This window comes from Argopecten irradians, chromosome 11 (genome assembly GCF_041381155.1).
Source record: "Argopecten irradians isolate NY chromosome 11, Ai_NY, whole genome shotgun sequence".
NCBI classification, from domain to species: Eukaryota; Metazoa; Mollusca; class Bivalvia; order Pectinida; family Pectinidae; genus Argopecten; species Argopecten irradians.
The window spans coordinates 41,358,464-41,377,721 of NC_091144.1; the positions used below are offsets into that span (position 1 = coordinate 41,358,464).

The window sequence follows — 19,258 nt, forward strand, 5'->3', positions numbered from 1 at the left end:
GGAATTATATTATAATCCTTTGATATCAAACAGGAATTATATTATAATCCTTTATATCAAACAGGAATTATATTATAATCCTTTATATCAAACAGGAATTATATTATAATCCTTTATATCAAACAGGAATTATATTATAATCCTTTATATCAAACAGGAATTATATTATAATCCTTTATATCAAACAGGAATTATATTATAATCCTTTATATCAAACAGGAATTATATTATAATCCTTTATATCAAACAGGAATTATATTATAATCCTTTATATCAAACAGGAATTATATTATAATCCTTTATATCAAACAGGAATTATATTATAATCCTTTATATCAAACAGGAATTATATTATAATCCTTTATATCAAACAGGAATTATATTATAATCCTTTATATCAAACAGGAATTATATTATAATCCTTTATATCAAACAGGAATTATATTATAATCCTTTATATCAAACAGGAATTATATTATAATCCTTTATATCAAACAGGAATTATAATTATAATCCTTTTTATATCAAACAGGAATTATATTATAATCCTTTATATCAAACAGGAATTATATTATAATCTTTATATCAAACAGGAATTATATTATAATCCTTTATATCAAACAGGAATTATATTATAATCCTTTATATCAAACAGGAATTATATTATAATCCTTTATATCAAACAGGAATTATATTATAATCCTTTATATCAAACAGGAATTATATTATAATCCTTTATATCAAACAGGAATTATATTATAATCCTTTATATCAAACAGGAATTATATTATAATCCTTTATATCAAACAGGAATTATATTATAATCCTTTATATCAAACAGGAATTATATTATAATCCTTTATATCAAACAGGAATTATATTATAATCCTTTATATCAAACAGGAATTATATTATAATCCTTTATATCAAACAGGAATTATATTATAATCCTTTATATCAAACAGGAATTATATTATAATCTTTGATATCAAACAGGAATTATATTATAATCCTTTATATCAAACAGGAATTATATTATAATCCTTTATATCAAACAGGAATTATATTATAATCCTTTATATCAAACAGGAATTATATTATAATCTTTGATATCAAACAGGAATTATAATCTTTGATATCAAACAGGAATTATATTATAATCCTTTATATCAAACAGGAATTATATTATAATCCTTTATATCAAACAGGAATTATATTATAATCCTTTATATCAAACAGGAATTATATTATAATCCTTTATATCAAACAGGAATTATATTATAATCCTTTATATCAAACAGGAATTATATTATAATCCTTTATATCAAACAGGAATTATATTATAATCCTTTATATCAAACAGGAATTATATTATAATCCTTTATATCAAACAGGAATTATATTATAATCCTTTATATCAAACAGGAATTATATTATAATCCTTTATATCAAACAGGAATTATATTATAATCCTTTATATCAAACAGGAATTATATTATAATCCTTTATATCAAACAGGAATTATATTATAATCCTTTATATCAAACAGGAATTATATTATAATCCTTTATATCAAACAGGAATTATATTATAATCCTTTATATCAAACAGGAATTATATTATAATCCTTTATATCAAACAGGAATTATATTATAATCCTTTATATCAAACAGGAATTATATTATAATCCTTTATATCAAACAGGAATTATATTATAATCCTTTATATCAAACAGGAATTATATTATAATCCTTTATATCAAACAGGAATTATATTATAATCCTTTATATCAAACAGGAATTATATTATAATCCTTTATATCAAACAGGAATTATATTATAATCCTTTATATCAAACAGGAATTATATTATAATCCTTTATATCAAACAGGAATTATATTATAATCATTTGATATCAAACAGGAATTATATTATAATCCTTTGATATCAAACAGGAATTATATTATAATCCTTTGATATCAAACAGGAATTATATTATAATTATATCAAACAGGAATTATATTATAATCTTTGATATCAAACAGGAATTATATTATAATCCTTTATATCAAACAGGAATTATATTATAATCCTTTATATCAAACAGGAATTATATTATAATCCTTTATATCAAACAGGAATTATATTATAATCCTTTATATCAAACAGGAATTATATTATAATCCTTTATATCAAACAGGAATTATATTATAATCCTTTATATCAAACAGGAATTATAATCTTTGATATCAAACAGGAATTATATTATAATCCTTTATATCAAACAGGAATTATATTATAATCCTTTATATCAAACAGGAATTATATTATAATCCTTTATATCAAACAGGAATTATATTATAATCCTTTATATCAAACAGGAATTATATTATAATCCTTTATATCAAACAGGAATTATATTATAATCCTTTATATCAAACAGGAATTATATTATAATCCTTGATATCAAACAGGAATTATATTATAATCCTTTATATCAAACAGGAATTATATTATAATCCTTTATATCAAACAGGAATTATATTATAATCCTTTATATCAAACAGGAATTATATTATAATCCTTTATATCAAACAGGAATTATATTATAATCCTTTATATCAAACAGGAATTATATTATAATCCTTTATATCAAACAGGAATTATATTATAATCCTTTATATCAAACAGGAATTATATTATAATCCTTTATATCAAACAGGAATTATATTATAATCCTTTATATCAAACAGGAATTATATTATAATCCTTTATATCAAACAGGAATTATATTATAATCCTTTATATCAAACAGGAATTATATTATAATCCTTTATATCAAACAGGAATTATATTATAATCCTTTATATCAAACAGGAATTATATTATAATCCTTTATATCAAACAGGAATTATATTATAATCCTTTATATCAAACAGGAATTATATTATAATCCTTTATATCAAACAGGAATTATATTATAATCCTTTATATCAAACAGGAATTATATTATAATCCTTTATATCAAACAGGAATTATATTATAATCCTTTATATCAAACAGGAATTATATTATAATCCTTTATATCAAACAGGAATTATATTATAATCCTTTATATCAAACAGGAATTATATTATAATCCTTTATATCAAACAGGAATTATATTATAATCCTTTATATCAAACAGGAATTATATTATAATCCTTTATATCAAACAGGAATTATATTATAATCCTTTATATCAAACAGGAATTATATTATAATCCTTTATATCAAACAGGAATTATATTATAATCCTTTATATCAAACAGGAATTATATTATAATCCTTTATATCAAACAGGAATTATATTATAATCTTTTATATCAAACAGGAATTATATTATAATCCTTTATATCAAACAGGAATTATATTATAATCCTTTATATCAAACAGGAATTATATTATAATCCTTTATATCAAACAGGAATTATATTATAATCCTTTATATCAAACAGGAATTATATTATAATCCTTTATATCAAACAGGAATTATATTATAATCCTTTTATATCAAACAGGAATTATATTATAATCCTTTATATCAAACAGGAATTATATTATAATCCTTTATATCAAACAGGAATTATATTATAATCCTTTATATCAAACAGGAATTATATTATAATCCTTTATATCAAACAGGAATTATATTATAATCCTTTATATCAAACAGGAATTATATTATAATCCTTTATATCAAACAGGAATTATATTATAATCCTTTATATCAAACAGGAATTATATTATAATCCTTATATCAAACAGGAATTATATTATAATCTTTGATATCAAACAGGAATTATATTATAATCCTTTATCAAACAGGAATTATATTATAATCTTATATCAAACAGGAATTATATTATAATCCTTTATATCAAACAGGAATTATATTATAATCCTTTATATCAAACAGGAATTATATTATAATCCTTTATATCAAACAGGAATTATATTATAATCCTTTATATCAAACAGGAATTATATTATAATCCTTGATATCAAACAGGAATTATATTATATAATCCTTTATATCAAACAGGAATTATATTATAATCCTTTATATCAAACAGGAATTATATTATAATCCTTTATATCAAACAGGAATTATATTATAATCCTTTATATCAAACAGGAATTATATTATAATCCTTTATATCAAACAGGAATTATATTATAATCCTTTATATCAAACAGGAATTATATTATAATCCTTTATATCAAACAGGAATTATATTATAATCCTTTATATCAAACAGGAATTATATTATAATCTTTTATATCAAACAGGAATTATATTATAATCCTTTATATCAAACAGGATTATATTATAATCCTTTATATCAAACAGGAATTATATTATAATCCTTTATATCAAACAGGAATTATATTATAATCCTTTATATCAAACAGGAATTATATTATAATCCTTTATATCAAACAGGAAATTATATTAAATCTTTATATCAAACAGGAATTATATTATAATCCTTTATATCAAACAGGAATTATATTATAATCCTTTATATCAAACAGGAATTATATTATAATCTTTATATCAAACAGGAATTATATTATAATCTTTGATATCAAACAGGAATTATATTATAATCTTTATATCAAACAGGAATTATATTATATCTTTATATCAAACAGGAATTATATTATAATCCTTTATATCAAACAGGAATTATATTATAATCCTTTATATCAAACAGGAATTATATTATAATCCTTTATATCAAACAGGAATTATATTATAATCCTTTATATCAAACAGGAATTATATTATAATCCTTTATATCAAACAGAATTATATTATAATCCTTTATATCAAACAGGAATTATATTATAATCCTTTATATCAAACAGGAATTATATTATAATCCTTTATATCAAACAGGAATTATATTATAATCCTTATATCAAACAGGAATTATATTATAATCCTTTATATCAAACAGGAATTATATTATAATCCTTTATATCAAACAGGAATTATATTATAATCCTTTATATCAAACAGGAATTATATTATAATCCTTTATATCAAACAGGAATTATATTATAATCCTTTATATCAAACAGGAATTATATTATAATCCTTTATATCAAACAGGAATTATATTATAATCCTTTATATCAAACAGGAATTATATTATAATCCTTTATATCAAACAGGAATTATATTATAATCCTTTATATCAAACAGGAATTATATTATAATCCTTTATATCAAACAGGAATTATATTATAATCCTTTATATCAAACAGGAATTATATTATAATCCTTTATATCAAACAGGAATTATATTATAATCCTTTATATCAAACAGGAATTATATTATAATCCTTTATATCAAACAGGAATTATATTATAATCCTTTATATCAAACAGGAATTATATTATAATCCTTTATATCAAACAGGAATTATATTATAATCCTTTATATCAAACAGGAATATATATTATAATCCTTTATATCAAACAGGAATTATATTATAATCCTTTATATCAAACAGGAATTATATTATAATCCTTTATATCAAACAGGAATTATATTATAATCCTTTATATCAAACAGGAATTATATTATAATCCTTTATATCAAACAGGAATTATATTATAATCCTTTATATCAAACAGGAATTATATTATAATCCTTTATATCAAACAGGAATTATATTATAATCCTTTATATCAAACAGGAATTATATTATAATCCTTTATATCAAACAGGAATTATATTATAATCCTTATATATCAAACAGGAATTATATTATAATCCTTTATATCAAACAGGAATTATATTATAATCCTTTATATCAAACAGGAATTATATTATAATCCTTTATATCAAACAGGAATTATATTATAATCCTTTATATCAAACAGGAATTATATTATAATCCTTTATATCAAACAGGAATTATATTATAATCCTTTATATCAAACAGGAATTATATTATAATCTTTGATATCAAACAGGAATTATATTATAATCCTTTATATCAAACAGGAATTATATTATAATCCTTTATATCAAACAGGAATTATATTATAATCCTTTATATCAAACAGGAATTATATTATAATCCTTTATATCAAACAGGAATTATATTATAATCCTTTATATCAAACAGGAATTATATTATAATCCTTTATATCAAACAGGAATTATATTATAATCCTTTATATCAAACAGGAATTATATTATAATCCTTTATATCAAACAGGAATTATATTATAATCTTATATCAAACGGAATAATTATAATCTTTATATCAAACAGGAATTATATTATAATCCTTTATATCAAACAGGAATTATATTATAATCCTTTATATCAAACAGGAATTATATTATAATCCTTTATATCAAACAGGAATTATATTATAATCCTTTATATCAAACAGGAATTATATTATAATCCTTTATATCAAACAGGAATTATATTATAATCCTTTATATCAAACAGGAATTATATTATAATCCTTTATATCAAACAGGAATTATATTATAATCCTTTATATCAAACAGGAATTATATTATAATCCTTTATATCAAACAGGAATTATATTATAATCCTTTATATCAAACAGGAATTATATTATAATCCTTTATATCAAACAGGAATTATATTATAATCCTTTATATCAAACAGGAATTATATTATAATCCTTTATATCAAACAGGAATTATATTATAATCCTTTATATCAAACAGGAATTATATTATAATCCTTTATATCAAACAGGAATTATATTATAATCCTTTATATCAAACAGGAATTATATTATAATCCTTTATATCAAACAGGAATTATATTATAATCCTTTATATCAAACAGGAATTATATTATAATCCTTTATATCAAACAGGAATTATATTATAATCCTTTATATCAAACAGGAATTATATTATAATCCTTTATATCAAACAGGAATTATATTATAATCCTTTATATCAAACAGGAATTATATTATAATCCTTTATATCAAACAGGAATTATATTATAATCCTTTATATAAACAAAAAGATTATTATTTATAATCCTTTATATCAAACAGGAATTATATTATAATCCTTTATATCAAACAGGAATTATATTATAATCCTTTATATCAAACAGGAATTATATTATAATCCTTTATATCAAACAGGAATTATATTATAATCCTTTATATCAAACAGGAATTATATTATAATCCTTTTATATCAAACAGGAATTATATTATAATCCTTTATATCAAACAGGAATTATATTATAATCCTTTATATCAAACAGGAATTATATTATAATCCTTTATATCAAACAGGAATTATATTATAATCCTTTGATATCAAACAGGAATTATATTATAATCCTTTATATCAAACAGGAATTATATTATAATCCTTTATATCAAACAGGAATTATATTATAATCCTTTATATCAAACAGGAATTATATTATAATCCTTTATATCAAACAGGAATTATATTATAATCCTTTATATCAAACAGGAATTATATTATAATCCTTTATATCAAACAGGAATTATATTATAATCCTTTATATCAAACAGGAATTATATTATAATCTTTGATATCAAACAGGAATTATATTATAATCTTATATCAAACAGGAATTATATTATAATCCTTTATATCAAACAGGAATATAACAGAATTAATTTATAATCCTTTGATATCAAACAGGAATTATATTATAATCCTTTATATCAAACAGGAATTATATTATAATCCTTTATATCAAACAGGAATTATATTATAATCCTTTATATCAAACAGGAATTATATTATAATCCTTTGATATCAAACAGGAATTATATTATAATCCTTTATATCAAACAGGAATTATATTATAATCCTTTATATCAAACAGGAATTATATTATAATCCTTTATATCAAACAGGAATTATATTATAATCCTTTGATATCAAACAGGAATTATATTATAATCCTTTATATCAAACAGGAATTATATTATAATCTTTGATATCAAACAGGAATTATATTATAATCCTTGATATCAAACAGGAATTATATTATAATCCTTGATATCAAACAGGAATTATATTATAATCCTTTATATCAAACAGGAATTATATTATAATCCTTTATATCAAACAGGAATTATATTATAATCCTTTATATCAAACAGGAATTATATTATAATCCTTGATATCAAACAGGAATTATATTATAATCCTTTATATCAAACAGGAATTATATTATAATCCTTTATATCAAACAGGAATTATATTATAATCCTTTATATCAAACAGGAATTATATTATAATCCTTTATATCAAACAGGAATTATATTATAATCCTTTATATCAAACAGGAATTATAATCATATTATAATTATATTATAATCAAACAGGAATTATATTTATAATCCTTGATATCAAACAGGAATTATATTATAATCCTTTATATCAAACAGGAATTATATTATAATCCTTTATATCAAACAGGAATTATATATAATCTTTATATCAAACAGGAATTATATATAATCCTTATATCAAACAGGAATTATATTATAATCCTTTATATCAAACAGGAATTATATTATAATCCTTTATATCAAACAGGAATTATATTATAATCCTTTATATCAAACAGGAATTATATTATAATCCTTTATATCAACAGGAATTATATTATAATCTTTATAATCTTATATCAAACAGGAATTATATTATAATCTTTTATATCAAACAGGAATTATATTATAATCCTTTATATCAAACAGGAATTATATTATAATCTTTGATATCAAACAGGAATTATATTATAATCCTTTATATCACACAGGAATTATATTATAATCTTTGATATCAAACAGGAATTATATTATAATCTTTGATATCAAACAGGAATTATATTATAATCCTTGATATCAAACAGGAATTATATTATAATCCTTGATATCAAACAGGAATTATATTATAATCTTTGATATCAAACAGGAATTATATTATAATCCTTTATATCAAACAGGAATTATATTATAATCCTTGATATCAAACAGGAATTATATTATAATCCTTTATATCAAACAGGAATTATATTGTAATCCTTTATATCAAACAGGAATTATATTATAATCCTTTATATCAAACAGGAATTATATTATAATCTTTGATATCAAACAGGAATTATATTATAATCCTTTATATCACACAGGAATTATATTATAATCTTTGATATCAAACAGGAATTATAATCTTTGATATCAAACAGGAATTATATTATAATCCTTTATATCAAACAGGAATTATATTATAATCCTTTATATCAAACAGGAATTATATTATAATCCTTTATATCACACAGGAATTATATTATAATCCTTTATATCAAACAGGAATTATATTATAATCTTTGATATCAAACAGGAATTATATTATAATCCTTTATATCAAACAGGAATTATATAATAATCCTTGATATCAAACAGGAATTATATTATAATCCTTTATATCAAACAGGAATTATATTATAATCCTTTATATCAAACAGGAATTATATTATAAATCTTGATATCAAACAGGAATTATATTATAATCCTTTATATCAAACAGGAATTATATTATAATCCTTTATATCAAACAGGAATTATATTATAATCCTTTATATCAAACAGGAATTATATTATAATCCTTGATATCAAACAGGAATTATATTATAATCCTTTATATCAAACAGGAATTATATTATAATCCTTTATATCAAACAGGAATTATATTATAATCTTTGATATCAAACAGGAATTATATTATAATCCTTTATATCAAACAGGAATTATATTATAATCCTTGATATCAAACAGGAATTATATTATAATCCTTTATATCAAACAGGAATTATATTATAATCCTTTATATCAAACAGAAATTATATTACAATCCTTTATATCAAACAGGAATTATATTATAATCCTTTATATCAAACAGGAATTATATTATAATCCTTTATATCAAACAGGAATTATATTATAATCATTTATATCAAACAGGAATTATATTATAATCCTTTATGTCAAACAGGAATTATATTATAATCCTTTATATCAAACAGGAATTATATTATAATCCTTTATATCAAACAGGAATTATATTATAATCCTTTATATCAAACAGGAATTATATTATAATCCTTTATATCAAACAGGAATTATATTATAATCTTTGATATCAAACAGGAATTATATTATAATCTTTGATATCAAACAGGAATTATATTATAATCCTTTATATCAAACAGGAATTAAATTGCTGAGTATTTATAAGTTAATACTAATGATATGACGTTATAAAATAAGATCGCTTTTTTCACTAAGGTTAGTAAAAATCTGTATCTTTCAAGCTTAGAATTGTTATAAGTACATCACATTATAAAATGTTTATTAATGATTAATTTATCTAATTTTTTGTAAAAGTGTCTGGAATGGCTGAACATTTCTGACATATTATAATTTATCTGACTTTTAGTAAAGTGTCTGGAATGGTCTGAACATTTCTGACATATCATAATTTACCTGATTTTTAGTTAAAGTGTCTGGAACTACCTGGACATTTCTGACATATTATAATTTACCTGATTTTTAGTAAAAGTGTCTGGAACGGCTTGAACATCTCTGACATATTATAATTTACCTGATTTTTAGCAAAAGTGTCTGGAATGGCTGAACATTTCTGACATATTATAATTTATCTGACTTTTAGTAAAGTGTCTGGAATGGTCTGAACATTTCTGACATATCATAATTTACCTGATTTTTAGTTAAAGTGTCTGGAACTACCTGGACATTTCTGACATATTATAATTTACCTGATTTTTAGTAAAAGTGTCTGGAACGGCTTGAACATCTCTGACATATTATAATTTACCTGATTTTTAGTAAAAGTGTCTGGAATGGCCTGAACATCTCTGACATATTAGACGGCTGCATATCTGGGTTGAGGGGACCTTCGGGAAACACCAATAATCCACTGCACAGAAAATCAAATCACACATAGTATCAGACCACCATAAAAACATTTGTTATTCAAAACAAAATTACCATTTTGTACAGCGTTATCTCCTTAAAAAGCAGAAATCAAATGTCTATTTTAACCACAAGCAATCAGGTAAAGATATAAAACATTTTCTCCAGACAATTTCTTTTTCTTTACAAACACAATTTGAAAATAGAATATAGGAAACACAGATTGAACCTTTGATCATGTTGATAAATTAATTGGCATCAATAAACAGCTCTTAAATTCTCACTCAATAGGATAAATGGCATGTATCATTACAGTTCATAATTACACCAATCTTATCATGTACTGACAATAGGATAAATGGCGTGTAACATTACAGTTCATAATTACACCAATCATATCATGTACTGACAATAGGATAAATGGCATGTAACATTACAGTTCATAATTACACCAATCATATCATGTACTGACAATAGGATAAATGGCATGTAACATTACAGTTCATAATTACACCAACCATATCATGTACTGACAATAGGATAAATGGCATGTAACATTACAGTTCATAATTACACCAATCTTATCATGTACTGACAATAGGATAAATGGCATGTAACATTACAGTTCATAATTACACCAATCATATCATGTACTGACAATAGGATAAATGGCATGTAACATTACAGTTCATAATTACACCAATCATATCATGTACTGACAATAGGATAAATGGCATGTAACATTACAGTTCATAATTACACCAATCTGATCATGTACTGACAATAGGATAAATGGCATGAAACATTACAGTTCATAATTACACCAATCATATCATGTACTGAGCAAAAACAAGAGGCCGTGAGGGCCTGTATCGCTCACCTGGTTTGTGATGCCAAGTTATGTTCTGAATACAGGTTCATTATTTCTTTTCAGTAGGAATTTTATAGGATTTACCTCTATTTCCCCTATTGAGCCCTGCCCCTCCTGCCCCCAGGGGATCAGTGCCAAAATTTATACAAGTTCTGTTCCCCTTCCCCCAAGGATGTTTGTGGCCAAATTTGGTTACAATCCATGCAGAACTCTAGGACAAATAGCGATTTAAAGGATTTACCTCTATTTTCCCCTATTGAGCCCTGCCCCTCCTGCCCCCGGGGGATCAGAGCCAAAATTTATACAAGTTCTGTTACCCTTCCCAAAGGATGTTTGTGGCCAAATTTGGTTACAATCCATGCAGAACTCTATGACTAGTAGCGATTTAAAGGAAATGTTGACAGACGGACGACGGACGCCGCGCCATGACATAAGCTCATCGGCCTTTGGGCCAGGTGAGCTAACAATACCTGATCATAGCCAGTCTGGATAAACATACCTGATCATAGCCAGTCTGGGTAAACATACCTGATCATAGCCAGTCTGGGTAAACATAACTGATCATAGCCAGTCTGGGTAAACATATATACCTGATCATAGCCAGTCTGGGTAAACATAACTGATCATAGCCAGTCTGGGTAAACATACCTGATCATAGCCAGTCTGGGTAAACATACCTGATCATAGCCAGTCTGGGTAAACATACCTGATCATAGCCAGTCTGGGTAAACATACCTGATCATAGCCAGTCTGGGTAAACATACCTGATCATAGCCAGTCTGGGTAAAATATATACCTGATCATAGCCAGTCTGGGTAAACATAACTGATCATAGCCAGTCTGGGTAAACATACCTGATTATAGCCAGTCTGGGTAAACATACCTGATCATAGCCAGTCTGGGTAAACATAACTGATCATAGCCAGTCTGGGTAAACATACCTGATCATAGCCAGTCTGGGTAAATATATATACCTGATCATAGCCAGTCTGGGTAAACATACCTGATCATAGCCAGTCTGGGTAAAATATATATACCTGATCATAGCCAGTCTGGGTAAACATACCTGATCATAGCCAGTCTGGGTAAACATACCTGATCATAGCCAGTCTGGGTAAACATACCTGATCATAGCCAGTCTGGGTAAACATACCTGATCATAGCCAGTCTGGGTAAACATATATACCTGATCATAGCCAGTCTGGGTAAACATAACTGATCATAGCCAGTCTGGGTAAACATACCTGATCATAGCCAGTCTGGGTAAACATACCTGATCATAGCCAGTCTGGGTAAACATATACCTGATCATAGCCAGTCTGGGTAAACATACCTGATCATAGCCAGTCTGGGTAAACATACCTGATCATAGCCAGTCTGGGTAAACATATATACCTGATCATAGCCAGTCTGGGTAAACATAACTGATCATAGCCAGTCTGGGTAAACATACCTGATCATAGCCAGTCTGGGTAAACATACCTGATCATAGCCAGTCTGGGTAAACATACCTGATCATAGCCAGTCTGGGTAAACATACCTGATCATAGCCAGTCTGGGTAAACATACCTGATCATAGCCAGTCTGGGTAAACATACCTGATCATAGCCAGTCTGGGTAAACATAACTGATCATAGCCAGTCTGGGTAAACATACCTGATCATAGCCAGTCTGGGTAAACATATAACCTGATCATAGCCAGTCTGGGTAAAATACCTGATATACAGTCGGGTAAATACCTGATCATAGCCAGTCTGGGTAAACATAACTGATCATAGCCAGTCTGGGTAAACATAACTGATCATAGCCAGTCTGGGTAAACATACCTGATCATAGCCAGTCTGGGTAAACATAATACCTGATCATAGCCAGTCTGGGTAAACATACCTGATCATAGCCAGTCTGGGTAAACATACCTGATCATAGCCAGTCTGGGTAAACATACCTGATCATAGCCAGTCTGGGTAAAACATACCTGATCATAGCCAGTCTGGGTAAACATAACTGATCATAGCCAGTCTGGGTAAACATACCTGATCATAGCCAGTCTGGGTAAACATAACTGATCATAGCCAGTCTGGGTAAACATACCTGATCATAGCCAGTCTGGGTAAACATACCTGATCATAGCCAGTCTGGGTAAACATACCTGATCATAGCCAGTCTGGGTAAACATACCTGATCATAGCCAGTCTGGGTAAACATACCTGATCATAGCCAGTCTGGGTAAACATAACTGATCATAGCCAGTCTGGGTAAACATACCTGATCATAGCCAGTCTGGGTAAACATAACCTGATCATAGCCAGTCTGGGTAAACATAACTGATCATAGCCAGTCTGGGTAAACATACCTGATCATAGCCAGTCTGGGTAAACATACCTGATCATAGCCAGTCTGGGTAAACATAACCTGATCATAGCCAGTCTGGGTAAACATACCTGATCATAGCCAGTCTGGGTAAACATACCTGATCATAGCCAGTCTGGGTAAACATACCTGATCATAGCCAGTCTGGGTAAACATACCTGATCATAGCCAGTCTGGGTAAACATAACTGATCATAGCCAGTCTGGGTAAACATACCTGATCATAGCCAGTCTGGGTAAACATAACTGATCATAGCCAGTCTGGGTAAACATACCTGATCATAGCCAGTCTGGGTAAACATACCTGATCATAGCCAGTCTGGGTAAACATACCTGATCATAGCCAGTCTGGGTAAACATATATACCTGATCATAGCCAGTCTGGGTAAACATAACTGATCATAGCCAGTCTGGGTAAACATACCTGATCATAGCCAGTCTGGGTAAACATACCTGATCATAGCCAGTCTGGGTAAACATACCTGATCATAGCCAGTCTGGGTAAACATACCTGATCATAGCCAGTCTGGGTAAATATACTGATCATACCTGATCATAGCCAGTCTGGGTAAACATACCTGATCATAGCCAGTCTGGGTAAACATACCTGATCATAGCCAGTCTGGGTAAAAACATACCTGATCATAGCCAGTCTGGGTAAACATACCTGATCATAGCCAGTCTGGGTAAACATATACCTGATCATAGCCAGTCTGGGTAAACATACCTGATCATAGCCAGTCTGGGTAAACATACCTGATCATAGCCAGTCTGGGTAAACATACCTGATCATAGCCAGTCTGGGTAAACATAGCCAGTCTGTAAACAACCTGATCATAGCCAGTCTGGGTAAACATAACTGATCATAGCCAGTCTGGGTAAACATACCTGATCATAGCCAGTCTGGGTAAACATACCTGATCATAGCCAGTCTGGGTAAACATACCTGATCATAGCCAGTCTGGGTAAACATACCTGATCATAGCCAGTCTGGGTAAACATACCTGATCATAGCCAGTCTGGGTAAACATACCTGATCATAGCCAGTCTGGGTAAACATACCTGATCATAGCCAGTCTAGGTATGGTAAACATGAGTGCTGGATCATAGTCATCAATCGTCTCCTGACTCAGCATCTTCTGTCTTAAGGCTCTGAATGTATACACAAACATTAAGTTTCTAAATGTATACAAACATCAAGTTTCCAAATATATACAACAAGCTTACAGTAAGTGTTGTAAGCAACACACGTCACCTGCCGTCAATTACATTAATTTTTCTAATCTATGGCAAGTGATTACTATTGCTTACTTATGCTATCATTGTATGAAGTTTGAACAAATGCTGTTGAAGTGTTCTCAAGTTATCATCCAGAAACTAAAATTTGTGAAATAATATATTTTTAGTAACAGTGACCTTTGTAAATGACATTTTGATCCCAAATTCAATCTCAAGCTGTATTCGCTCATATGCTACCATTGTGTGAAAGTTTATCAAAATCCATTGATTTTTTTTCTCACATTATCATCTGAAAACTAATGTTTTGTGAAACAATCTATTTTTAGTGGCAGTGACCTGTGTAGTTGACCTTTTGACCCCAAATTCAATCCCAAGCTGCGTCACTTCCTATATGCTACGCGTACTATTGTACCATAGTCCACGGCCCATGGAAGAAAGGTGATTTGAAGAACCCACCATCTGATGATGGTGGGCTAAAAACATAAAGTTTCAAAATGTATACGCAAACATCACGTTAAAACATTCAAAGCATACACTAACAAAATATTGATAAAGATCAATTATTGTAGTTTAGATATTGCTTATAGAAGCAGTTAAATACTTTCATCAGGTCATCACAGTTACATTTTGTGCTTGAGCTTTATTCATTGGGCCTGTTACAATGGATATCGGTATCTCCATTGGTCTTACCTCTGAACTGTCTCTGAGAAAAGCACGGTAATCTCCTGTAATAGATCATAGTCCTTCATACTCTTAACAGGCACCATAGCACTTACATATCTGAAACACAAACAGTAAATCTAGTCATCACTTACATATCTGAAATACCAACAGTAAATCTAGACACCACTTACATATCTGAAACACCAAAAGTAAATCTAGTCATCACATACATATCTGACACACCAACAGTAAATCTAGTCACCACTTACATATCTGAACACCAACAGTAAATCTAGTCACCACTTACATATCTGACACACCAACAGTAAATCTAGTCACCACTTACATATCTGACACACCAACAGTAAATCTAGACACCACTTACATATCTGACACACCAACAGTAAATCTAGTCACCACTTACATATCTGAAATACCAACAGTAAATCTAGTCATCACTTACATATCTGAAATACCAACAGTAAATCTAGACACCACTTACATATCTGAAACACCAAAAGTAAATCTAGTCATCACATACATATCTGACACACCAACAGTAAATCTAGTCACCACTTACATATCTGAACACCAACAGTAAATCTAGTCACCACTTACATATCTGACACACCAACAGTAAATCTAGTCACCACTTACATATCTGACACACCAACAGTAAATCTAGACACCACTTACATATCTGACACACCAACAGTAAATCTAGTCACCACTTACATATCTGACACACCAACAGTAAATCTAGTCACCACTTACATATCTGACACACCAACAGTAAATCTAGTCACCCACTTACATATCTGACACACCAACAGTAAATCTAGACACCACTTACATATCTGAAATACCAACAGTAAATCTAGTCATCACTTACATATCTGAAATACCAACAGTAAATCTAGTCATCACTTACAATCTATCTGACACACCAACAGTAAATCTAGTCATCACATACATATCTGAAACACCAACAGTAAATCTAGTCATCACTTACATATCTGACACACCAACAGTAAATCTAGTCATCACTTACATATCTGACACACCAACAGTAAATCTAGTCATCACATACATATCTGAAACACCAACAGTAAATCTAGTCATCACTTACATATCTGACACACCAACAGTAAATCTAGTCATCACTTACATATCTGACACACCAACAGTAAATCTAGTCATCACTTACATATCTGACACACCAACAGTAAATCTAGTCATCACTTACATATCTGACACATCGACAGTAAATCTAGTCATCACTTACATATCTGACACACCAACAGTAAATCTAGTCACCACTTACATATCTGACACACCAACAGTAAATCTAGTCATCACTTACATATCTGAAACACCAACAGTAAATCTAAACACCACTTACATATCTGACACACCAACAGTAAATCTAGTCACTTACATATCTGACACACCAACAGTAAATCTAGTCATCACTTACATATCTGACACACCAACAGTAAATCTAGTCATCACTTACATATCTGAAATACCAACAGTAAATCTAGTCATAACTTACATCTCTGAAATACCAACAGTAAATCTAGTCACCACTTACATATCTGAAATACCAACAGTAAATCTAGTCATAACTTACATCTCTGAAATACCAACAGTAAATCTAGTCATCACTTACATATCTGAAATACCAACAGTAAATCTAGTCATAACTTACATCTCTGAAATACCAACAGTAAATCTAGTCATCACTTACATATCTGAAATACCAACAGTAAATCTAGTCATAACTTACATCTCTGAAATACCAACAGTAAATCTAGTCACCACTTACATATCTGAAATACCAACAGTAAATCTAGTCATCACATACATATCTGACACACCAATAGTAAATCTAGTCACCACTTACATATCTGAAACACCAACAGTTAATCTAGTTATCACTTACATATCTGAAATACCAACAGTAAATCTAGACACCACTTACATATCTGAATTACCAACAGTAAATCTAGTCACCACTTACATATCTGAAACGCCAACCGTAAATCTAGTCACCACTTACATATCTGAAATACCAACAGTAAATCTAGTCATCACATACATATCTGACACACCAATAGTAAATCTAGTCACCACTTACATATCTGAAACACCAACAGTAAATCTAGTCATCACATACATATCTGACACACCAACAGTAAATCTAGTCACCACTTACATATCTGACACACCAACAGTAAATCTAGACACCACTTACATATCTGACACACCAACAGTAAATCTAGTCACCACTTACATATCTGACACACCAATAGTAAATCTAGTCACTACTTACATATCTGAAACACCAACAGTTAATCTAGTCACCACTTACATATCTGAAACACCAACAGTTAATCTAGTCATCACTTACATATCTGAAATACCAACAGTAAATCTAGACACCACTTACATATCTGAATTACCAACAGTAAATCTAGTCACCACTTACATATCTGAAATACCAACAGTAAATCTAGACACCACTTACATATCTGAAACACCAAAAGTAAATCTAGTCATCACTTACATATCTGACACACCAACAGTAAATCTAGTCACCACTTACATATCTGACACACCAACAGTAAATCTAGTCACCACTTACATATCTGACACACCAACAGTAAATCTAGTCACCACTTACATATCTGACACACCAACAGTAAATCTAGTCACCACTTACATATCTGACACACCAACAGTAAATCTAGTCACCACTTACATATCTGAAATACCAACAGTAAATCTAGTCATCACTTACATATCTGAAATACCAACAGTAAATCTAGACACCCACTTACATATCTGAAACACCAACAGTAAATCTAGTCATCACATACATATCTGACACACCAACAGTAAATCTAGTCACCACTTACATATCTAAACACCAACAGTAAATCTAGTCACCACTTACATATCTGACACACCAACAGTAAATCTAGTCACCACTTACATATCTGACACACCAACAGTAAATCTAGTCACCACTTACATATCTGACACACCAACAGTAAATCTAGTCA

The 19,258-nt window shown here is 27.9% G+C and overlaps 1 protein-coding gene across 1 annotated transcript in view; it reads right to left on the reverse strand.

Moving 5' to 3' along the window:
* The window catches only part of LOC138335593 (lateral signaling target protein 2 homolog), a 53,656-nt gene that overhangs the window by 16,236 nt on the left and 18,162 nt on the right, over nt 1–19,258 (reverse strand). Inside the window, exons 5-7 of the mRNA XM_069284758.1 lie at nt 16,218–16,307; nt 15,351–15,440; nt 10,951–11,052 (exon numbers count right to left, since the gene is read on the reverse strand). Of these exons, the coding sequence (XP_069140859.1) occupies nt 10,951–11,052; nt 15,351–15,440; nt 16,218–16,307 (282 nt within the window). The remainder of the gene's footprint in view (nt 1–10,950; nt 11,053–15,350; nt 15,441–16,217; nt 16,308–19,258) is intronic.